The sequence below is a fragment of the Castanea sativa genome, chromosome 2 (genome assembly GCF_040712315.1).
Source record: "Castanea sativa cultivar Marrone di Chiusa Pesio chromosome 2, ASM4071231v1".
NCBI lineage: Eukaryota > Viridiplantae > Streptophyta > Magnoliopsida > Fagales > Fagaceae > Castanea > Castanea sativa.
In genome coordinates, this window is record NC_134014.1 from 1,701,432 (window position 1) to 1,726,589 (window position 25,158).

General features: G+C 34.1%; 3 protein-coding genes across 3 annotated transcripts; all 3 read right to left on the minus strand.

Annotated features, from left to right (window-relative positions):
• Window positions 1-7,901: 7,901 nt before the first annotated feature.
• Window positions 7,902-12,761, minus strand: LOC142624065 (pectinesterase-like). The gene is made up of 2 exons (XM_075797568.1): window positions 11,717-12,761; window positions 7,902-8,587 (listed from the first exon to the last, which is right to left on the minus strand). Exons 1-2 carry the CDS (start codon window positions 12,684-12,686, stop codon window positions 7,902-7,904), a joined length of 1,656 nt encoding a protein of 551 aa, XP_075653683.1. The 5' UTR covers window positions 12,687-12,761.
• A 6,850-nt stretch (window positions 12,762-19,611) lies between these two features.
• LOC142623207 (pectinesterase-like) lies at window positions 19,612-21,901 on the minus strand. Its single transcript, XM_075796603.1, has 2 exons — window positions 20,911-21,901; window positions 19,612-20,294 (listed from the first exon to the last, which is right to left on the minus strand). The coding sequence occupies exons 1-2, from the start codon at window positions 21,899-21,901 to the stop codon at window positions 19,612-19,614; spliced, it is 1,674 nt and encodes a 557-aa protein (XP_075652718.1).
• Window positions 21,902-22,771: 870 nt separating this feature from the next.
• On the minus strand, window positions 22,772-24,634 carry LOC142625841 (non-specific lipid transfer protein GPI-anchored 20). Its single transcript, XM_075799573.1, has 4 exons — window positions 24,202-24,634; window positions 24,079-24,105; window positions 23,617-23,673; window positions 22,772-23,174 (listed from the first exon to the last, which is right to left on the minus strand). Exons 1-4 carry the CDS (start codon window positions 24,524-24,526, stop codon window positions 22,960-22,962), a joined length of 624 nt encoding a protein of 207 aa, XP_075655688.1. The 5' UTR covers window positions 24,527-24,634; the 3' UTR covers window positions 22,772-22,959.
• Between the last annotated feature and the right edge of the window lie 524 nt (window positions 24,635-25,158).

Sequence of the window (25,158 nt, forward strand, 5' to 3'; positions counted from 1 at the left end):
ACAAAGGTACCTGTACAGTTAAAAAAAATCGTATTGAGAAATTTGAGACTCAAAATTTGAGAAGAGACATTGCTACACTAGTACTGGTAGAAGACACAGAAGTTACAAACAATGAGGAAGGCAAAACAAAGATGTAAAAGTATAGATGAAGATGTGATAAAATTTAAAAGTATGAAGTGTAAAAATAGAGGAGATAGAAGACGTGTGTGGTTAAGAATAAACAAGAAAAAATAATTAAAAATGAGAAGTAAGTAATATATGTCTGGTCAGGAAAAATAACATTGTAATAAAAAATAATAAAATGTTGAAAATTGTGTTGTATTGGGCAGTGTGCTTAGTCAAAGCAATCAAGCCACTGCCCAGCCTGTAGTAGTTTTATTATTATCATTTTTTTTTCTTCAGGTTTTAGTTCAAATTTTATTTTTGAGTTTTTCCCTTTTGCTTGAAAGACTCCAATATATTGTTAAGTTGCTCAAATTATGAACCAAAATTTAATTTTATTGGTATAAAAAAAATTTAGGATGGTCCCAAAATTTTTTTTAAGGGTAAATAAATATAAAATTTTAAATTATTATATATAATTTTTTTTTTCAAGTCTGGATGGTCCTAGGACCACCCTGGCCATAAGGTGGCCCTGCCACTAGCTACAAGTGCATCAGCAACAACATGTTGCCGAAACCTAGATCGAACAACAGTTATATATATGTTATTAAAATCTCCTTCATATGCCCGATATACAAGCAAAACAGGGTTAGACTCAAGAACAGTTGCCTGAAGTTCAAACCCAGATGCAATTGAAAGAAAGTAATGAGCGACTTCTCAATCTGATACCTGACCTAACACTCCAAATCCACCAGCAACTACAAGAGTGTCAGGTCCAAACCCACCATCAAACACAACATGAACAGGTCCACGAGACACAACCACTATTAAATCTGGCCCTAATCGAGGATGAGTCACAATTACTACAGAATTTGACTGAGGTTGAGCCACAACCAATACAAGACATAACCAGGGAGGAAGAAATGAGCGAGTTTTTCTTGAACGTCGAAGACCATTTCCCTAACCAAGACCAACAAACACCACAGGGCTAGTTCCACCTCCTTCAGGCCCAAAATATTTAGACTTAAGTTGTAGGTTAATATCGGCCATTTAAGGGGTCTTCATAAATGGTGGCTTTAGGAATTTTGTTGAGGGTGTTCCTTAGGAAGCATAAATTACACAATTTTATTTCTTTTTAGCCTTTGGGTAATAAGGTTTGATTCAATGTTATTAATTTCATTCCATTCTAGCCGTATTGGCCGGAAAATACCATGCCAGTAAACAAACTAGAACAATAACCCACCCTATTCCACTTCGGAAAAAATTTTGTGTCATTCTGATTTGTTTTGGGGTGTTTCGGTAAATACCAGTTGAAATTCAAGATTCGACTGGCATGAAGTTTATGCTTAAAAAAAAATGTTGTTAAAACCAAAACAAATTCGCATTCTGTAAACCAAAAAACGTCAAAAGGAAAAAAAAAAATGAAGAGAAAAGAAATGAACAAAGGTACCTATATAGCTAAAAAAAATCGTATTGAGAAATTTGAGATTTAAAACTTGAGAAGAGGCATTGCCACACTAGTACTGGTAGAAGACACAGAAGTTACAAACAAGGAGAAAGGTAAAACGTAGACATAAAAGTGTAGATGAAGATGTGATAAAATTTAAAAGTTTTAAGTGTAAAAATCGAGGAGACAAAAGATGAGTGACGTTAAAAATAAACAAGAAAAAATAATTAAAAATGAAAAGTAACTAATATATGTCTGGTGAGGAAAAATAATATTGTAATAAAAAATAATAAAAGGTTGAAAATTGTGTTGTATTGGGTAGTGTGCTTAGTCGAAGGAATCAAGCCACTGTCCAGCCTGTAGTAGTTTTATTATAATTTTTTTTTTTTTCAGATTTTAGTTCAAATTATTTTTGAGTTATTCCTTTTTGCTTGAAACACTCCAATATATTGTTAAGTTGCTCAAATTATGGATCAAAATTTAATTTTATTGGTATAAAAAAAATTCAGAATGGGCCCAAAATTTTTTTAAAGGTAAATAAATATAAAATTTTAAATTATTATATAAAATTTTAAATTATTATATATAATTTTTTTTTCCGGTTAGGGTGATCCTCAAACCACCCTGGCCATAAGGTAGCACTGCCATTGGCTACAAATGCATCAGCAATAGCAACATGTTGCCGAAATCTAGATCGAACAACAGTTATATATAAGTTATGAAAATCTCCTTCATATGCCCGACATACAAGCAACACAGGGTCAAACTCAGGAATAGTTGCCTGAAGCTTAAACCCAGATCAAGCAGTAATTAAAAGAAAGTAATGAGCAGCTTCTCAACCTGATACTTGACCCAGCACTCCAGATCCACCAGAAGCTAGAAGAGTGTCAGGTTCAAACCCACCATCAAACACAACATGAATAGGTCCACGAGACGCAACAACTATTGAATTTGGCCTTGATCAAGGATGAGTCGCAATTACTACAGAATTTGGTTGAGGCTGAGTCGCAACCAATATAAGACACGACCAGGGAGGAAGAAATGAACGAGTTTTTCTTGAACATTGAAGACCATTTCCCCAACCAAGACCAACAAACACCACAGGGCTAGTTCCACCTCCTTCAGGCCTAAAATATTTAGACTTTAGTTGTAGGTTAATATTGGCCCTTTAAGGGGTCTTAATCAGTGGCAGCTTCAGGAATTTTGTTCAGTGTGTTCCTTAGGAAGCATAAATTACACAATCTTATTTCTTTTTAGCCTTTAGGTAATTAGGTTTGATTCAATGTTATTGATTCCATTCTATTCAGGCCGTAATGGCCAAAAAATACCATGTTGATAAACAAACCAGAACAGTAATCCACCCTATTCCACTTCGGAAAAAATTTCGAGTACTCTGGTCTATTTCGGGGTGTTTCGGTAAATACCGGCCGAACTTCTAGATTTGGCCGACATGAAGTTTGTGCTTAAAAAAAAAAGTTTTTAAAACTAAAACAAATTTGCATTCTGTAAACCAAAAAACCTCAAAAGAAAAAGAAATGAAAAGAAAAGAAATGAACAAAGATACCTGCACAACTAAAAAAAAAGAAATTTAAGACTTAAAACTTGAGAAGATGCACTACTGCACTGGTATCGGTAGAAGACACAAAATTTACGAACAAGGAAGAAGGAAAAACTTAGATGTAAAAGTGCAGATGAAGATGTGATTAAATTTAAAAGTATGAAGTGTAAAAATTGAGGAGACTGAATACATGTGTGGCTAAGAATAAATAAGAAAAAATAATTAAAAATGAGAAGTAACTAATATATGTCTGGTGAGGAAAAATAATATTGTAATAAAAAATAATAAAATGTTGAAAATTGTGTTGCAATGGGCAGTGTGCTTAGTTGAAGGAATCACGCTACAGCCCAGCCTGTAGTAGTTTTATTATAAATTTTTTTTTTTTATAGATTTTAGTTCAATTTTTTATTTAGTTTTTCCATTTTGCTTGAAACACTCCAATATATTGTTAAGTTGCTCAAATTATGGACCAAAATTTCATTTTATTGGTATAAAAAAAATTTAGGACGGTACCAAAATTTTTTTTAAAGGTAAATAAATATAAAATTTTAAATTTTTTTTTTTTTTTCAGGTCAAGGTGGTTCTAGTGCCGCTACTTGCTACAAATGCATCAACAATAGCAACATGTTTCTGAAACCTAGATTGAATAGCAGTTATATATATGTTATGAAAATCTCTTTCATATGCCCAACATACAAGCAACACAGGGTCAGACTCAAGAATAGTTGCTTGAAGTTCAAACCTAGATCAAGCAGCAATTAAAAGAAAGTAATGAGTGATTTCTCAATCCGATACCTAACCTAGCACTCCAGATCCACCAGAAGCTACAAGAGTGTCAAGTTTAAACCCACCATCAAACACAACATGAACAAGTCCACGAGACGCAACCACTATTGAATCTGGCCCTGATCGAGAATGAGTCGCAATTACTACATAATTTGATTGAGGCTGAGTCGCAACCAATACAAGACACGTCCAGGAGGAAGAAATGAACGAGTTTTTCTTGAACATCAAAGACCATTTTCCCAACCAAGACCGACAAACCCACAGGGCTAGTTCCACCTCCTTCAGGCCCAAAATATTTAGAATTTAGTTGTAGGTTAATATCGGCTCTTTAAGGGGTCTTAACCCGTAGAAGTTTCAGGAATTTTGTTTAGGTTGTTTCTTAGGAAACATAAATTGCATAATCTTATTTCTTTTTGCCTTTAGGTAATTAGGTTTGATTCAATGTTATTGATTCCATTTCGTTCCGGCCGTAATGGCTGGAAAATACTGTGCCAAAAAAAAAAAAAAAAACCGGAACAGTAACCCACCTTATTCCACTTCGGAAAAAATTTCGGGTAATTCCGATCTATTTCGAGATGTTTAGGTAAATATCGGTAGAAATTCAAGATTCGGCCGACATGAAGTTTGTGCTTAAAAAAAATGTTCTTAAAACCAAAACAAATTTACATTTTGTAAACCAAAAACCCTCAAAAGAAAAAAAAATGAAATGAAAAGAAATGAACAAAGGTACCTGTACAGCTAAAAAAAAAAAAATCGTATTGTGAAATTTGAGACTCAAAACTTGAGAAGAGGCACTGCCGCACTGGTACTAGTAAAAGACACAAAAGTTATGAACAAGGAGGAAGGCAAAAAGTAGATGTAAAAGTGTAGATAAAGATGTGATAAAATTTAAAAGTATGAAGTGTAAAAATTGAGGAGACAGAAAACGTGTGTGGTTAAAAATAAATAAGAAAAAATAATTAGAAATGAGAAGTAACTAATATATGTCTGGTGAGAAAAAATAATACTGTAATAAAAAATAATAAAAGGTTGAAAATTGTGTTGTCTTGGGCAGTGTGCTTAGTCGAAGGAATCAAGTCATTGCCCAGCTTATAGTAGTTTTATTATAATATATATTTCACATTTTAGTTCAATTTTTTTTTAGTTTTTTCTTTTTACTTGAAAAACCCCAATATATTGTTAAGTTGCTCAAATTATGGTCAAAAATTTAATTTTATTGGTATAAAAAAAAAATTCAAGGTGGTCCCAAAATTTTTTTTTAAAGGTAAATAAATGTAAAATTTTAAATTATTATATATAGTTTTTTTTTTTCAAGTCAGAGTTGTCCTGGGACCACTTTGGCCATAAGGTGGTGCCACCACTGAGAAGGCTTCACTTTTATCAGCTATCTAAGTGGCAATTAATGGTATTATCCAAGACTCTCATGATCATAAAGAAGAACCTTATTCAAATTTCTCTTTTTCCACTTATAGCCAGGGAGAATAAACTGGTAGTTATCAATAATTTCGAAAATGCTTAGAATCAAAAACAAAATAAAAATATATAACCTCACTCTTTGTTATATTTATATAGGCTCACTTTTTATTTTAGCGAAAATGTACTTTTGGTCCCTATATTTAGGGTCGATTCTCGATTTGGTTCCTAAATTGATTTTGCTTTTTAGGTCAGGCCCTGATTTCGAAAAATTGTTTTTATTTTGATCCCTACTGTCAACCCAATAATAGAAACCTCCTACGTAGCAGACGGAATACCCTGTTTGTTGATGTGGCGCTGACATGACCATTAAAATATTATTAAAAACAATTATTTGGCATTTTTAAATACCACATCAGCATTTAAAATTTTTAAACAAAGCCATGTTAGAAAATTTATATAAAAAAAAGAAATTAATTTTTTTTTTAAAACCCTTAAATCTAATTTAATTAAAAAACTTAAACCCAAGAACTTGTTCTTCGTGTTCTTCCCAATCAAACCCAGCAACGAAGAACTTAAACACAGCAATGAAGATCTCAAACCCAGATCACAACAACACAAACGAAAAAAGAAAAAAGAAAAAAAGAAACAGAGACCAAACACAAACACAGACCCAGATCACAAATAGAGATCAAACACAGACCCAAATCACAACAACACAAACGAAAAAAAGAAACAGAGATTAAACACAAACATAGACCTAAATCACCAATAGAGATCAAACACAGACCCAGATCACAACAACACAAACGAAAAAAAAAAAAAAAAAACAGAGATCAAACACAAACGCAAATCCAGATCACAAATAGAGATCATACACAAACGAAACCCAGATGACAACCCAAACCAAAATCATCAGTAGACCCAACCACCGATCCAAAAAACAAGCCACAAAAAACAAGTTACCACCACACTAAATCTTAAATGTCATTTCCCATTTTCAATAAATATAAATTTTCTACTTTTCCCCCTTTCCATTAAACACAGAAAAGAGAGAGAATAAAAAATAACTACAAAAGGCATAAACAAGAATCAAGCAAACATAGCAACTACATATAGGATAGGTACAACTCATACATCATAAACCCAGTCTCAACAAAAATCCCAAAAATTCTAAGCATCAAAGGACATTAATAAGTAGAAGCTAAGCATGGATAATGAGGTAAACTAGCAATAGCTTGAGTTGTAGATATCACGGGTGGCGGTGCTCTTCTTCACCAGAAAAGGCGACCTCATCACTGAGATTAGAGAGAGTTTGGGTCAGATCAAAGTTTGGCAAATCGACGAATGAATGAGTTCGACAATGGCGACCTCATCACTGAGATTTGAGAGAGTTTGGGTCAGATCGAAGTTTGGCAGATCGGCAGAGATGAGATTTTGAGAAAGTTTGGGTCTGAGAGAGATTTCATCGAGGGTGAAGAGAGAAAGAGAGAATTAGAGATAGAGAGAGTTTAGAGTTTGGGTCTGATTGCTGATGAGGTTAAAAGAAAAAGAAAAAGAATTAAAAGGATAATTTTCTATTTTTTATTTTTGTTTTTTAAAAATAATTTTAATTAAATTATATTTAAGGTTTTTTTTTAATTTAATTTCTTTTTTTTATAAATTTCCTGATGTTCTTGTGTTCTTGTGATCTGTGTTCATGTTCATGTTCATATTTATTTTTATTCAAATTTGAATTGATGTATTTTTATGTTTTAAATTTTGTTAAAATTGATATATATATTTTTTAAATTAGATGCTAACATGGATGCTGACGTCATATTTTTTATTATTATTTTTTGGATGCGTCAGCATTTAATATGCCAGCTATGCACTCCGTTTGCCACCTCAAATTTTCCTGTTACTAAGTTGACAGCAGGAACCAAAATAAAAAAGATTTTTCGAAATCAAGATTGATCTAGGAGCGAAATCAATTTAGGGACCAAATCGAAAATCGGCCCAAAATGTAAGGACCGCATTTTTGCCATAAAGAAAACATGCAATATAGAAATGATATTATTGAAAATGCACCTCCTTTGTGCCACGGGTTACCAGGCATGGGCAACATTATTTATTAAAAAGGAAAATAGTTCTTTTGCCAACCAGAAAACCAAGGTAATCTGGAATAATATGTATCATATCCTAGTTTGAGTTCAGGTCCATGCTTTCCATAGAAAACCAACAAGTTCCAGTTTGTATATGAGACTGCTTAATTACCCATATAAATATACCTTTCATAATCTACCACCTTGATTGTTATGAAATATTTTGTGAAAATGGTTGATTTTAGAATTATTGTTTGCTTTATGCTCGTTTAACCCAAAATGAAGCTGTTAAAATATTGAAGGGGTTACTGATTTAATATGGTCTCGACCAAAAAACTGAAAAAGAAAGAAAGAATATGGAAGAGAGAGATGGGTTCTTGGATGCAAAGAGATAACTGTGATTAGATATTATTGAAATGATAAACAATTTTGCCCATACATTAATTGACATTAGAAAAGTAGCTCCAAGAACAATATTAAAGAGTCATGGTGAACGATCTCAAAGTACAATTTATAGTAAACCACCAGTGTAAGGCACTCCTGTTGCAGGCAACCATTCATCATCTTTTTGTATAAAATTCGACACAGTAAAATCATTAGCCTCATCTCTATTCATGACATGGTAACCAGGCCATTTAACTCGGTTACTAGTGTCTGATCCTGGCCCATTGTTATCATATTCCCCATAATATAATGTATTAATAGCAAAGTCAGTGTCGTTCCATGTGTGCCAACCTTCAGAGTTAATTAGGCTATCCATAAAAGATTGCATATAAACAGTTGTTGCATACTCCCTCCATGGCCTCCCAAGGTATGTTTCTGTTCCACACAATTCCTCAGCTGGCCTAATGCTACAATGATGTATGGAAGTCCCAGTATCTTGATTTACATCTGTTTTGCCTTGTGCGGTGATAACATTGTATTGGCAGTGCATTGGAAGTCGTAAATAAATGTTGCAATCTTGGAAAACTACCTTTGCATTTCCAAATATGAAATCAATCGTACCATAAATATCACATTCTTTATAAAACTGCCTGAGAGAATGGGTATATAACGTGTCTTGGTAGCCTTCAAAACTACATCCATAAAATGCGGACTTGTCAGCCCCACTTCGGACTGCCACAGCTTGGCCCTTGTGTGGTCCGGCTGTGTTACGAAAGGTAATGTTCATAGCAACAAATCCTTGCCCAACAACAGCTGCAAAAGAAATTATAGTGAATAGAATTATAGATCATCGTAATTAAGTCAGTATCATACAATTGTTCAGAAGAAGAGAGATGGGTATATCACAAGCATTATTTTCCCCGAAATCTTTAATAGAATATGTAATAGCCCAGCCCAATAAAAAAAAAAAAAGAAAAAAAGAAAAAAGGAGAGGATCAGATTTTTGGAGAGCCACACGTGTGACCCCACCTACCCATTTGCTCCCCACTACTCATTTTCAAAATATCTCTTTTCTCTCTTGACCGGCCACACATTCTTGGTTCTTCTTCTCTCAACCAACACACACTCCTCTCCCTCACTCTGCCACCGGTACACTCCACACCATCATATACTTTATTTTTCCATCAAGGATCATTAGAAAACTTTATTGGAAAAGGTAAGGCACACTCGCCTCTACTATTTGAAGAAAAATTTCTAATCTTTTTGTGGGTTTATACACTTTGCTAGAGGCTCTTTTATATATACATACATACATACATATATATATATATATATATATATATATATATATATATATTTTATCTAAGCTTTAATAATAATAATAATAATAATAATAATACTCATGTGATTTATGAGCATTAGGAGTGATATTTCTGTGTTTTTATGTATGAGTTTGTGATATTTATGTGTTTATGTATGGGTTTTGGTCAAGGTGGATGTATTTGATGAGTGGGTTTATGATTTTTACAATGGTGGTTAGCTAAGTGGTGAAAATTTAGGGGTTTTGGCTTTTAATGTGAAATAGTTGATGAATCTAATTTTTATTGTGTATTTGGAGCTAGTGGAGAATTTACATTTGGGGTTTGTAATGGTGGGTATTGTTATATATGTTGTTGTTTTGTGGGGAATGACATGTATATTGAGGAAGAAATTCATGAAGTGTTAGGATCTCTTATGGTAAATGTGAAGCTTGGAATGACATGATGATAAGTTGGAGTCTATGTCTTGCAATGAAATTGTTGAGAAACTTTGAAAGTGGAATACATTATTTGTGAGGTTAAATACTAGGCTTGCCTAATTAATTTCTTAGTTAGCAATTTATAATTCATAGCTAGATGCAATGTCAAGCTTTATGCCCATTGTGATAGTGATAAGTTTGCTTGATATTGTTTAGGTTCTAGCTAATTTTATTTGGAGTTTGGAAAATTAAGAATTTTGCGGGTTGCAAGGTAAGTAGCTTTTTAAATGGAGTTTTTTTTTTGGAAAATAATCATGTTGCATAAATGTTGTTTTTGGGTCAAACACATTTTGGGAAGTTATATATATGGATCTATGTTTTCTTAAAAGGGTTGTGTTGTGACCCTATTATAAATATTATATATAAAAATGCATCATATTTGGTATTGCATTTGGGGAAATGCATGGATTGTTGACATGGAAAATATGAACAACTTTGACTTAATCCTATGATAAGGAATTCATGGACTTTATGGTATATTGGAAACTTAAAGGTGCTTAATTACCTTGTTTTGTATTATTTGGGAAATATTGATGCAAAACATTTTTGACAAGAAATACTTTTGAGAATATTGTGGATATTTGGTTGTTGTAATACCTTATGAAACTACTTGGAAGTAAACGATGTATTTTGAATACATTGAACTTGTGAGCTTTTGATGTGGCTTTGTCCTTGTGTTATGATGTTAGTGATTATCCTGTCTTGGTGACAACAAGCCAAGTTGGAGACTCACACTTTGTATGACACGGGTAAATTCTTGAGTGTGTGGATGAGGCTGCTGCCTATAGGGCTAAAAGACCACATGCAAAAAGGGTACTGTGCGACACGTCATTCCCTACTACCCATTGGGGGGGGGGGAGGGAGGGAGGATAAATCCTTGATTGTGTGGGTGAGGTTAGGCAGGGCCAAGAAACCACATGCAAAATAGGTACTACATGACATGTTATCCCTTGCTACCCATGGAGGGGATAGGTAAATCCTTGAGGGTGTGGGTGAGGCTTGGCAGGGCCAATAGCCCACATGCCAAAAGAGGTACATATCATGCTAGTGTGTTTGGGCTCTAACTTGTTTGTAGCGGTATGATGTTTGGGTGATATCTCCATCCTTGTTGGTCCTTGTTGCAACTTGGGTGAGGTTTTCTAGTTTTGAAAAGATATTAGATATTTTTATGGCTCAAAGTGAATGGAACGTAGTTTCATAGTTATTTTTGGAAGTTTGGTACTAAACTATTCCTATCGTTCTTGTCATGTGGTTAAGGAAATTGTTTTTGCATAAATTAAATGGAAATTCCCAAATTATAACATGTTTTGTAAAATGTTTATTATCATGAAACTTGCATTTCTCTCACCCCCATTCCCCCATTAATTATGTTGTTTACTGAGCTTTGTCTCATTCCATTATTTTACAAAATTTTTCAGAGTAGGCAACTATCGTTTTGAGACAGCTTTTTGGTGGCTAGCAGTAGTTAGACTAACTGCTGATGTAGGTATATTTTTAGCTCAAAAAAAAAAATTATATATATATACACACACACACACACATTTAAGCCCATCTTTCAAGTAGCTTCCCCCCCCCCCCCCTCCTCCCCCTCCCTTTTAAAATCATCAGCCCAACCTAGCTCAGTCCAAATCCGGCCATGTAAATCCTCGACCCAAAATATAACAAATTTTATTTAAAAACGAAACAAAAAAAAGTTAACAAAATAGTAAGAAACAATGGTAAAGTAATTCTCTTTTCATAAATAATTGGATTGTAATGTACTAAAAAAAAATGGTGTTTTGTGTTTTTTTTTTTTTTGGCTAAATGATTGCATCTTTTTTTCTTTTTCTTTTTTTTTTTGTGAGAAAAAGATGATAGCACTTTAATGTATTAAGAAAAAATGATTTTATGTACATGTCTTGGATGATAACTTAATAATACTATATAAATACTTATTTAGAGTTTTTTTTTTCCTTATACTCTAGTCCCTCTAGTTTGAAATACTGGGTCCGTCTCTGATTTAAGCTGATAAGATTGTGATTGGTGCAACATCACCGTAAGTTATCATAAATATCATTTTTATTGTACACTTAGTGCTTGTGAAACAAATTGTAAAATGTATATAAAAACAAAAACATTACCCAAAGCAATATATTGTAGCTTACCAAATGTTGTAGAATCGAATGTACTCGAACCATCCTTCTTGTTATGATCGCCTGTGATCACAGTTTGGTTGATACCGTACCCAACCATCATCAAATATTGCTTGTTCTTATCAATGGAAACATACTCATAATAAACCCCAGGTACAATGTAAATGACAAAGTATCCATCACTAATATCAGTATTTTCTGGTGCAGCAGCCACAGCATCATTGATAGTGGTGAAGTCTCCACTGCCATCTGGGTTCACAAATACCGTTTGGCTCACCAATACATCGCCAAGAGTTGTTTGAAGCAACCTTCTTCCAGTTATGGACATTCTTAAAGGCAAAAGACCATTAATAATATTTTCCATATTGGAAAATAACAAATGGTTTCTTTCTGTTGGAAAACTCTCTCTCTTTGTCTTTGGAACCCAACCATGCTTAAAAAGCGCAAGCGATATGCTATGAAGCTTAGTCCCATTAGAGAGAGGACCCAACAAGCCTTTTTTAACGCTAGAGTCTGATGCTAACTCTAGCAGGCCATCAGAACATGTTTCTTGGTTTGTCAAAGTGGCACTAAGCAGTGTATGCAAATCCTCAGCTTGCAAGCTATTTAGACCGTTTGTAGAGCTAATAGTCTGCAAAGTTTTTGACAAGAAATCCACGGTCAAGTCAGCTAAAAGCTGACAATCTTTGAGGGCATGAACGGTACGTTTAGAATACGAGGAATGTGATATTGGGTATGATTTGATTAGCGAAAGAAAGTCTTTTGCTGATGATAAGGACTGGTGAATGAAGTACCAGCCATAGTCTTGAATGGTGTTGATCTCATTTGGTGGTAAGTTGGATTTGCAGAAAGATGGGTGGGGTGTGGAGTTGCAAATGGTACTTGGGGAAGCAGAGGAGCTAGCAAGAGAAGGAGAGTAGGAGAAGAGCATTAATAGGAGAAAAAAGTTGCACAATGGGAAGAGCTTGGAAGCCATTGTCATAGAAATGTGTTTGCAAAATAGGTTTGGCTGGTTGGTCTTATAGAGAGAGTACAATCATATATATGATACAAGAAAGAGACATTGAATTTTATCATGTGCTCAAAAGCGTGTTTATCTCAGTGTGTACTCTTCTTTTTTTAGCATGCTATTGTTCCAATAATGTGTTTATCTTGTTGTATTTATTTTTTCTGACATACAAAGATTCGAGGTTTAGATAAACTCAAGCTCTAGCCTCTAGGTCATATGCATTACATTAATCTGTTGATGTGGCTTGCATTTAAATATATAAGTCATCGTTAGCCTGAGTACTATGGCTCACTCTCAATTTGAATACTTCTTTGTATGTATTTGGATGCAGTTTTTCTCTCTTCTTGCTGATTGTTTAACTGTTGAAAACTAGTTAAAGCATGGCTGTACTTGGGGGAAAAAATAAGACTTTAAAATTGTATATAAACTAAAAAAAAAAAACTATAAAAATGCTGTTTTGGTGAGAAATGTTGACGTTGGCTGGTTTTGAAATTTGGACTGGACCGGCCGGTCGGATCGCAGTAATCAAAACCAGTCATCAGTTCGGTTCTTTAGAAGTATAAAACTGAAAAATTTTAATTTGCAATGAACCGCTTGGACCGCGGTCAAACCTCCCAATTTGCAAGATTGTACACGGTTTTATCAGTTGGATAACAAATACTTTGAAAAAAAAATCAGCAGTGGTCTATATCTCGTTTTTTTTCACCGGAAGCCAGAGCTTGATATCTTGTTTGGCCAAAATGCTTCACCATCACTGGATCTTTCTTAATTATCATTGGTTCTTGCTGTTTAGTTTCTGTCGGAGGGAGGACAAATCTGTGTTTCTAAAGAGAGCCTATGGGGACGGGGAGAATCCTGGAGAGTGAAAGAGAAAAGAAGACAAAAATGGTAAAGGAGAGAGTGGCAAGTGGGGGCAGGTTGGGTCTGATGTTGTAATGAAAAGAGGGTGATATGACATATGATATGAGTGGGTACATAAGTGGCTGTAGATTTTTTTGTTTGTTTCTTTTTTTGTTTGAAATTTCAAATTTGAATTTGAAGGGTTATAAAAAGTGATAGTAAATTCCCAAATTTGGGGTAAAGTGTTTTTTTCTATATTAAAACAAAAAGGTGACAAGACATCTGTTGGTTCATGGCATTGTGACAGTAGGTTTTCGTTTTTTTTTCAATCGGTTTGTTACACTTTTTAGGTCTAAAAGTATTAAAATATAAAAGTTGTGAATATATTTTTCTTACTATTCTATATTTTTTTGAACAAATATTCTATATTTTCAGATCAATACTGTTTATTTTTATAAATTTGTTACATTTTTTTTTTAATTTAATTATTAAATTATTTATAACATCATTACGGTTTAACTTCAGTCAAATTTCGGTCTGACTTTTAAAATCTTGAATCTTTTTCTCTTTCAGGATTCATTGAACGAGTTTCAAAACCATGATTGACTATGATTTGGAATCTTACTTCTTTCTTGATTTTAGTTATGTACCTGTGGGGAGTAAAAGGACCCAAGTGGGCACTTGGGCCCTTGGGCTCTAGCAAGGGAGGGCCGATCAGTTGTTGAGCTAGGGATTTGTTAATACTGCGAATCGGCCCATACGTCGAGGGTCCGAGGACACATCCGATGGTGAGTTTCTCCTCGGACAGACCTAAGAAAACTCGTAGATTCACTACGAAGGTCAAGGCAGAACTCTGGAAAGACTGTTGGTTAAGAGGGGGAAACCCTGAACCTTCTAGATACACCGATGTTAGAAAAATATCATGAGCAAAGGCTGCCACCTCCACATTAAAGACACAGTACCTACCTCCCTGGCCGCATTAATGGGGAAGTGACCCCTGAACAGTAGAACTGAAACTTCTGGTCACTATTCAAAGGCACTAAGGGAAGAAATATCTAGAAAAAAGAGGGTTTGAGTAACAGGGGGAAAAGCATTAGAAAAAGAAGTATTTAAGGGGGGTGAGGGCCAAAGAAAAGGGGCCAGTCTGTAACTAAGAATTAAATCAAGAATTGTAAGCTTTAAAAAAGAAAGAGAAATAATATAGCGTTAGTCCTCGGCTCACGTCCGAGGAGGTCCATCGGCAATTATCATACATTATTTACAAGTGTTTGCACACCAAAGCCTGTTATCAAGTTTTCAATGCCTTTAATCTAGATTTCAAGCCCACGCTCTACAAATTTCATTGTTTAAGGCTCATTGGGCCTGAACCCATAATTTTCTTTGGGTCCAGGTGCAATTGTGCACTTACAGTACCATAACAAGTCTTGCCGAGTTGGGATTGTTATATATATTTGGCCTTTTTGATTTTTCTTTATGCAAAATAATTTTGTAAATTCACATAGAGGTTTTGGGTATATTTAGGGTTTGGTCTTGTGATAATGCCTTTATTCTACAGTTGTAATTTTTCAACTTTCTTTGTGAAATTTCTTTTCATATTATTCACATAAATCCATAGTATTATTATCTTAGGTGAAGTGTTTCTTTTTTTTTTCTTTTTTTTTTCCCTATTATTTGTTTGTGAGATCTTACATAAACTCATATAATAACGTTCACAATCATATAATAATCCTCTGTTAATGTGTTACAGATTATAAGGTTGTATAACAAAATCAAATATCCTACATTTCTTGTATGCACATGCTGCACGAACATTACAAATTAACTGAAACACCTTCTTTTGAAATATAATCGGAGTGGTCAATACTCAATTGTTAGAGTCTTTAGGGAAAGGAATCTTGGTTAGAAAAGCATTATCTCCGTGCATTTTGTATTTTTTAGGTTGAACTTTAGTAGTGCAACAAATTTTTGAGGGAGGAATCTTCAATTATTGATAAAAACTGGCATGGACAAGCCTATTCTTTATTACCATTTTTTCTTGCTAGTTTTTACTTTTCGATCCTAAGAAGGAGTGCAAGGAGAAGTTTTAGGCATAAAATAACTGATCTTTTAGAAGAATGAGCTTACTTCTTTATGTTAACGAGATTTTCGTCATGGACTATTGGTTTTTCAGTCTACAAAAAGGTAGGGTTATACGTTTTTCAAGAGGTAATACACTAATATTTAACAGCTGCTCATTTAAAACGTTGAGTTGGAATAGTAAAAAATGAGTCTACTTCTTTATGTTCACAGAGTACCGGACATGACTCTTCAGGCATCTCCGTGTGGGCTATCTCTACTCAGGTCTTCAACATCAGTCAGTTGGCTAAGTCTTTTTCCTCTTGTCTTTTTCGTTGGATTAATAGAAGTGGAAATGCTGCTGCTCATGTGACAGCAAAGAACGCACTAGACTGCTTAGGTTCTCTCTGTTTTGTACTAGACATTCTTCCAGCTAGTTTGGCTGCTGTTTGTGAGGAAGATGCCTTAGTATGTTTGTCTTTTTGAGCTAATACATTGAAGTTTACCAAAAATAAAAATAAAAATAAAAATAAGAGTACCAGACATGACCAAAATTATTTATTAAAAATTAAATTATAGTTCTTTAAATACCAACTAGAAGCAAGGAAATCTAGTAAAATATGTATCGTATCCCTTGTTCTTAGTTTAGGGCGTCCAGGCTATACAAACAAAACAAGGGGGTTTCAATTGTATAAAGGGTCTATTTAGATACAGCTGAAAACTAAAAACACTGTAGTAAAATAATTTTTAAATGTATAAATAGTGCCATGAAACCTATTTTAATAAAAAAATTGTTGAAAAAAGAAATTTGTGAGTCCCGTAAATAGTGCACAAGACCCACTAAACAGTGCCATTCTAGTGAAAAAGTTGCTACGTTAATGAAAAAATTGTTGCATTTAATGAAAAAGTTGCTGCCATTCCACTTGATGCGTTGCTACCGTAGCATGGGTCTCACCATTTGGAAACGCAAAATGCAAACACAGAGAAAAAAATCTATACCCAAACGCTGCTTAAGTATGCATTTGGATATACGTGTTTGTGTTTACTTTTTTTTTTTTTTGGAAAAGCGTGTTTTAGCCATTTTTTGTGGGTCTCGTCCACTATTCACAGGATCCACAAATTTTTTTTTTCAGCAACTTTTCATTAAAAATAAGTCTCACAGTACTATTTACATATTTAAAAATTATTTTGCAACAGTGTTGTCAATTTTCAGCAAAATAAGTGGTATTCAAATGCACCCTAAGGACACCTATCCTAGATAAATCAAACTGAATTTAAAGTTAGGGTTTAGTTTCTGTCTAGTGGCCACTAGACCTATCAGGATACGGACACATATCCAATCTTGGACACGTGTCCACAATTCAACGTGTCCAATGGCACTGGACAAAAGCCAGATCCTTAAAGTTATCTGTTGTGGTCCTGACACGAGTACCTTTAGGCTATAGGTTAGGTTTTTTTTTTTTAAGGTTAAAATCAAACAATGGAATAGTAAAACAGAACAAGGGGGAAGAAAAAGACATGAATAGAAGGTTTCATGAGCTAATTTAAGTGGCAATGGTATTATCCAATTATCTCATAAAGAAGAAACATATTCAAATTTATCTTTTTCCACTTATAATAAGCAGGGAGAATTAAAATAAAAAAAAAAACTGGTAGTTATCAATACTTTAGAAAATGCTTAGACTCAAAGACAAAATAAAAATATATAGCCTCACTCTTTTTTATATTTATATAGGCTCTCTTTTTTATTTTTTTGGGTTAAGAAAGGACAATGTACTACATTCTTTTTGGTAGATAAAATTATATAGCTACGAGAAGAAAGGAAAACAAGAAAAAGAAAAAGAAAACAAGGAATTAAAATATGTTTCTTCATTATATGTACTTTGGTCTGACCTCGTATTGTGCCAGTTTGTTCCGTGGCCAACTTAGATCCTATAGCTGGTTTGGCCATGCCTTGAGCTGGCTTTTAAATATAGTTTTTTTTTTTTTATACAAAATAAAAATTATACTTTAATCTAATCTAAATGTATATATGTGTGAAATTTTCTTTTGGAGACTTGAACTTTGGTCTTTGCCCCTTATATCTCACAAACAATTATACTTGTAGAGTGATCATCGTACTAAGGATACACTGTAGTGGCTTTTAAATATAGTTGAGTGGCGGGAGAGTTTTATTTTTTTAAGGGTAGAATTCCAAAAATGCCCTTTCGTTTTGAGTCAACAAGGCCCTTCTTTGAAAAAATCAATTTTCTAGGAGATTTTATGCCTTTCTTTTTTTCAAGTTCCTCAAAAAGTGCAAATTATAGGATTGAAAATTTGCTAATTTAGCTGTTTAGCAGTTTGCGGATTCTTAAAAAAAAAATTTAAAAGATTGAAATCTCTAAAAATCATGTTAGACTAGCATAACATCTCTAACAGTTGCTTTATGCTAGTTTAAACATATTTAAACTCTCAGACAAATGAAAATTTGCTTTTTTTGAAAAAAAAAAAAAAGTTAGGGACAAAGTTGTCTTTTGAGAACTAAATTGGTGGGTTTTAGAGTGTTTTGGACCTACTTAGTATTATCACAAACCTTATGGTAGGTTTGTGAAATTTACCCTATTAAAAATATATCAATTTGATTAAAGTTAGATACCATGTCAACACTACTTTAAGCTACGTAGGACATAAACTAATTAGCAAACACAAATGGAAGAAATAAAATTAAAGTAAAACATTTTGCAAAATTTAGGAATGGAAAACAATATTGATAAAACATTTTAACTCTAGAATTGTTGGTTGCCTGATAATCACTTAACCCAAAAGAGGCTGTTATAATATTGAAAGGCTTATTGATATAACATGGTCTCAACCAAAAACTGAAAAAAATTAAATAATAATAATAATGATGATGATGATGATAATAATAATAATAATAATAATAATAATAATAATTGTGGGGAGTAAAAGGACCCAAATGGGCATATGGGCCTTTGGACTGTAGCATAGAGGGCCGACCTGCTCCAGAATTAAACTCTACGAATTGGCCCATACGCCGAGGATCCAAGGGTACAGCCGAGGGCGAGCTTCTCCTTGGACAGATCCAAGAGAACTCAAGACTTCATTATGAAGGTCAAGGCACAACTCTGGAAAGACTAATGGTTAAAGGGGGGCACCCTGAACCTTCTAGATGCATCAGTGTTAAAGAAAATATCAAGGGCAAAGGCTGCCACTTCCGCATTAAAGGCTCTGCACCTACCTCCCTAGCTGCATTGATGGGGAAGTGACCCCTGAACAGTAGGGCTGAAACTTCTAGTCACTATTCAAAAAGTATCAGGGAAGGAAGTATTTAAGGGGGGTGGAGGTCAGAGAGAAAGGGGATCGAAAACAAAAAAAGAAACTAAGAATTGTAACTTTTAAGTAAGAAACAGAAATAATACAGAAGTAGTCTTCGGCTTACGTCCGAGGAGGCCTATTTACAATTATCTTTTGTTATTTACATGTGTTTGTAACTCTTAGCCCGTTATCAAGTTATCAGCACTTCTAATCTAGGTTTCAAGCCCACGCTCTACAAATTTTATTGTCTAAGGCTCATTGGGCCTGAGCCCGTAGTTGTCTTTGAGTCCAGGTGCAATTGTGCACTTACAATAATAGTACTACTAATAATAGTAATAATAATATAATGATGATGATAATAATAATAATAATAATAATAATAATGATAATAATGATAATGATAATAATAATAATAATAGTAATAATAATAATAGCAGTAGTAGTAATAATAATAATAATAATAATTAATAAACAATAATAATAACAACAACAACAATAATAATAACAATAATGATAATAATATGGTAGCTAGAGATGGATGTTGCTTGGTTGCAAGAGTTCACCATCCAAATCTTGGATTGGATATTATTGAAATGATCCACAATTATGCTCATACATTAATTGATTATAGAAAAGCAGCTACAAGAACAATAAGAAAGAGACATATTGAAGGATCTCAAAGTGCAATTTATAGTAAACCACAAGTGTAAGGCACATGTGTTGCAGGCAACCACTTATTACCCTGTATAAAATTGCACACTGTGAAATGATACGCCTGTTTTTCGTTCATGACATGGTAACCATGCCATGTAACCCGCTCACTAGTGACTGATCCTGGACCCCTGTTATCATATTCCCCATAATATAATGTATTTAAAGCAAAGCCTGAGTCGTTCCATGTGAGCCAACCTTTAGAGTTAATTAATCTACCCAAAAAGGATTGCGTATAAACAGTTGTTGAATACTCCTTCCATGGCCTCCCTAGGTATGTTTCTGTTCCATCTAAATTCTCAGCCTTCCTAATTCTACAAAGATGCATGGAAGTCCCGGTATTTTGATTCGGGTCAGATTTGCCTTGCGCAGTGATAACATTGCATTGGCCATGTAATGGAAGTCGTAGATAAATGTTGCAATCTTGGAACACAACAGCTGCGTTGCCAAATATGAAATCAATTGTACCATAAATATCACATCCTTTATAAAATTGCCTGAGAGAATGGGTTAATAATGTGTCTTGGTAGCCTTCAAAACTGCATCTATAAAATGTGGACAGGTCGGCCCCATTTCGTACAGCCACAGCTTGGCCCTTCTTTGGTCCGGCAGTGTTACGAAATGATATTTCCTTAGCAACAAACCCTTGCCCACCTACAGCTGAAATAGAAATTATAGTGCATAGAATTATAGATCATTATAACTAAGTTAGTATCATAAAATTGTTCAAAGGAAGAGAGATGGGTTTATCACCAAGGGTAACATTTAAGGTTAGTTTCTTAAGTACACTAGTACATTAGGTTGTTCAATTATATTCAAATATATAGATGTATTAGATTCAATTTTCCTTGGACAAGACAATATGATTTTTGTTTTATAAGTCAATGCAACCATATATTTAAATTTTTTTTTAAAAAAAACTAATATATTGCACTTAAGGAACAATGCGTAACTTTTGTCCTATCAACAATATTAATTTCCACAAAAGTTTTAATAGAATTTAAGACAACTATAACAATATTAATTTTCACAAAATTTTTAATAGAATATAAGATAACTATGGCGTAGAATATATAACTTTTTTTAGAGGTTATCATATCTATCTAATCTTAAATATGTTTTTTATAAGATCTAATCTTTTTTTTTTTTTTTTTGAGAAACGAACACACAAAAAGAGAGAAAGGGGTTCTAAGATCTTATCTTATAAGATCTAATCTTAAATGTTAATATAAGATATTACCTTATTTAATATATAATTTCCAATATTGGTGCTTACCAAATGTTGCACAATTAAATGTAGTCCAATTATCCGCATTGTTGTGGTTGCCTGTGATCACAGTCCGGCCGATACCTTCCCCAATCATCATCAAATAGCGCTTGTTATTATCAATGGAAACATACTCATTATAAACTCCAGCTGCAATGTAAATGACAAAGTATCCATCACTAATATCAGTATTTTCTGGTGCAGCAGCCACAGCTTGATTGATAGTGGTGAAGTCTCCACGACCACCTGGGTTCACAAACACCGTTCGGCTCACCAACACATTTCCAAGAGTTGTTTGAAGCAACCCCCTTCCAGTTATGGACAATTTTAAAGGAAAAAGACCATTCATAATCTTTTCCATATTGGAAAACATAATGTGGTTTCTTTCTGTTGGGAAACTTTTTGTGTTTGTCTTTGGAACCCAACCATGCTTAAAAAGCGCAAGTGATATGCTATGCAGCTTAGTTCCATTAGAGAGAGGACCCAAGAGACTATTTTTAAGGCTAGAGTCTAATTCAGATGTTAACTCTAAAAGACCATCAGAACATGTTTCATGGTTTGTCAAAGTGGCACTAAGCAATGTATGCAAATCCTCGACTTGCATGCTACTTAGACTGTTTGTGGAGCTAATAGTTTGGAACGTTTTTGACAAGAAATCCACGTTCAAGTCGGCTAAAAGCTGACAATCTTTGAGGGTATGAATGGCGGATATAGAATATGAGGAATGGAATATTATTGGGTATGATTTGACTAGCGAAAGAAAGCCTTTTGCAAATGATAGGGACTGGTGAAGGTAGTACATGCCATAGTCATGAATGGTGCTGAGCTTATTTGGTGGTAATTTGGATTTGCAGAATGATGGATGGGGTGTGGAGTTGCAAATGGTACTTGGGAAAGTAGAGGTTGAGGTAGAGGAGCTAGCAAGAGATGGAGAGCAAGAGAAGAGTATGAATAGGATAAAAATGGTGCACAATGGGGAGCGCTTGAAAGCCATTGACATAGAAATGCGTTTGCAAAATAGGTTTGGCATGTTAGTCTTACCTAGAGAATTCAATAGTGCATACATGATACATAAAACAGTTATTTAATTTTGTGTCGTGTTTGTTATGGACACTTTTATACTTTTATTCGTACACGCATAACATATTAAAAAATGATGACTTAAAATCACGATTTTCATGCATTATATGTTTACATAAGTAAAATAATACGTGTAAATTTAGTCTTTAATTTTAACACGAGCTCAAAAGCTTGTTTATCTTGGTGTTTACACTTTATATATATATATATATATATATATATATATATATATATATTTGAATAATAGTTCTCATAATAATTTTAATTAATAGGATTCAATATTTAGGTAAGAGTGGAGATTATATTTTTATTAACTTATTAACTGTATTTCTGAAATATTCTATAATTATTGGTATTGTGCAAGTTTGTTCAATGGCCAAAATTAGATCCTCTAGCTAGTTTACCATGCCTTAAGATGGCTTTTTGTATCTCATCCCATATTAGCATTGAGAGTGATAATGTTGCTAACGTGTCTCAACAAAAAAAAAGTATTGTAAGTTAGTAAAGTAGTAGACGAATGAAGATTGCACTCATGCTTGGGCCCACTTATGTCGAGTAGTGTGTCAATCGGTAATCTCCCACACACTTGGGGGGTTGAGGCCCCATTCATAAACCCATGCACAGAGAGTGATCGGGTCAATAGTAGACTTTTCAAGGCAAATACTTTTTGATCAGCTAACTAGTTTGGCGAAAGTTCTTGATTTGGGCCTAGATTGTGGGCCTAAAAGCCTACTTAAGCTTAGACATGGGCTCATGGAGCTCGGACTTTCCTCTCTAATAATGAACAAAATTTTTCTAAAGCACAATAACCAAACCTTTATTTCCACCAATACATGTATATATATTACAAAGAATGCAATCTCATATAATTAAATAATCATCCAACAGGGCTGTCAATAATCTGAACAAGCCCAAAACAATAGTCACACACTCAAAAATTAATACTTATCAAACAATATATAAGTGCATGCCAAGGACCTAGCAGTAGCTCATAACAAACAGTCCTAATGCAAATAGCAGAAGAGATGATGAGAGACTGTGAGAGGGCATGGCAGAAGATGGGGTCACAACTGGACGGCTCCCAGTAGTAGCAGTTGGAGCTTCGGAACTTGTTGTAGATGGAGGTGTTAAAAGTGGTGTTGTGTCAGCTTCTGGTGCCTGAGCAGGCGATGTGGGTTCTGAGACAGAAGAAGCTGATGACCAAAATAAATTATTAGTTAGAATTATAGTTATATGATGGTGTGTTTGGAGTTTGAATACCGTTTACTTTGCTAAAAACTGAAAACTAAAAACACTGTAACAAAATAATTTTTAAATATGTGAATAATGTCGTGGGACCCATTTTTAATAAAAGTTTGGTTAAAAAAAGAGATTTATAAGTCCTATGCTGGGAAAGCCACAAAATACTCAAAAAAAAAAAAGGGGAAACGCAGACGCAGACACGTCCCTTTTCATCAGTACCCAAACGGGTACTAAATTTATTATTCATTAATAGTTTAATTTTTTGAAGCAGTCGATAATTTATCATTATTTGATATTAATATCAAGCATTAGTAGCACCAACAACTCAAACAATAATATGTATGCCTTTTAATTACTATAGCTATGAATTATGATTGATAGTTTGCATAATACCTTTAGGACTAGGAGCAGAGGCTTCAGGAAGAGGTGTTGGCGCAATTGAGATAGGACCTGCCAATCGATTTCGAACATGTAAAATAAACCCATAATTAGGGGGAAAAATGCAGAGTTTCTTTCTTTCTTCTGTTTTCATTTTTTTGGTAACAGTCAATGCAGAGTTATCTTAGCCAATTCTGGCCTCTGAAGTGTGAGCTATAAAAATTCCAGTAACAATATGTAGAAATATTAGATTTCTCCCCAAAATTATTCGGTGTGTAAAATGGGATAGCTACACAGACCTGAGTTAGTCAAGTGTGCCTGTTTAGTAATTTGGTTTCAAATTGCACTTTTAGTGTAACTTTTCTATACTTATTTCTTTTTCTAGGTATATTTTGATATATAAAAATTGAAAAATAAGTTATGGAGAAACAAAAATTAGAAATAGTGATAGTTCAAAGTAGGAAATTGAAAGGGTACCTGGAGCAGGAAGTGGTGTAGCAGAGGCTGCAAATGTACAAAAAATTTCATTAGTGTCTCCAAAGATTGATAGAATAGTACCATAAAGACCTGCCTAATGAAATGGTATGTAAAAGATTTTACCTTTGCATTGGACAGGGACACCAGCCATGTTACAAGCTCGAGGAAGAGAAATGGCCATGGTCCTGTTAATGGGTATTTGGAAGGGAATGTTTCCAGTTAGAATGAGGCAAAAACAACCCATGCCACCACTTGTGAGGGACTTCAGAGAGTTGCAACAGTCAGCAGTTGGTGAGGTACCATTGGCACTGCTATTTGTGACAAAACCCATGCAAGGACTGAAGCTAGAAATCATTGAAGCACTGCATGGGCTATTGATTTGCCCATAAACTGGAATAATCAAGACCACAATCATTGCCAATATTGGAACAAAACTTGGGAAAGCCATTGTGAAATTTGTTACTTGATGTTTGAGTATAGGAGTCTGAGAAATGTGAGGGATTAAAGGTTTTGATAGAACAAAGAAAAGTTGGGTCTGTGAATTTGGTGTTTAAGGATGAGAATGGTGTGGGAATTTATAGGCAGAGCAGGTCAGGAAGCAGAAGTGGAGGGAAGATACTACTACATAGGTGGATTTGAAGTTGGTTTTGGAGCTCAACTACCATAACAATTCTCTTTGACATTATAAGTAGCTTGAGTAGGTGGAACTAGTATGTTGTCAGCTCTGTGTGTAACCTTTCATTTTGACTTGCATTTCTGGCAGCTCAACCGGTAGCCCCTTCACTCATTTTGTGTCAGTCTATCATTGGCCATTTACTCTAGTTAAAATTCACTTTATGATTCAGCCAATAGGGTTCGTGGATATCTCAAAGTTTTTAGTTTAGCTTTCTGGAAATCAAACACTCCTAATTTCCTGAGCAGTTGTCTTAGATTTTACTTGCCTAGTGGGAAAAAAAAACATTAAAAAAACAATAATATTAAAAACACACACTCACACACACAAAAAATCATTAACTTGGGTACCATAAGGCATGTAATAACAATTAGCATTTCCAAAATCTTAAGCATAGCTTTGGAGCT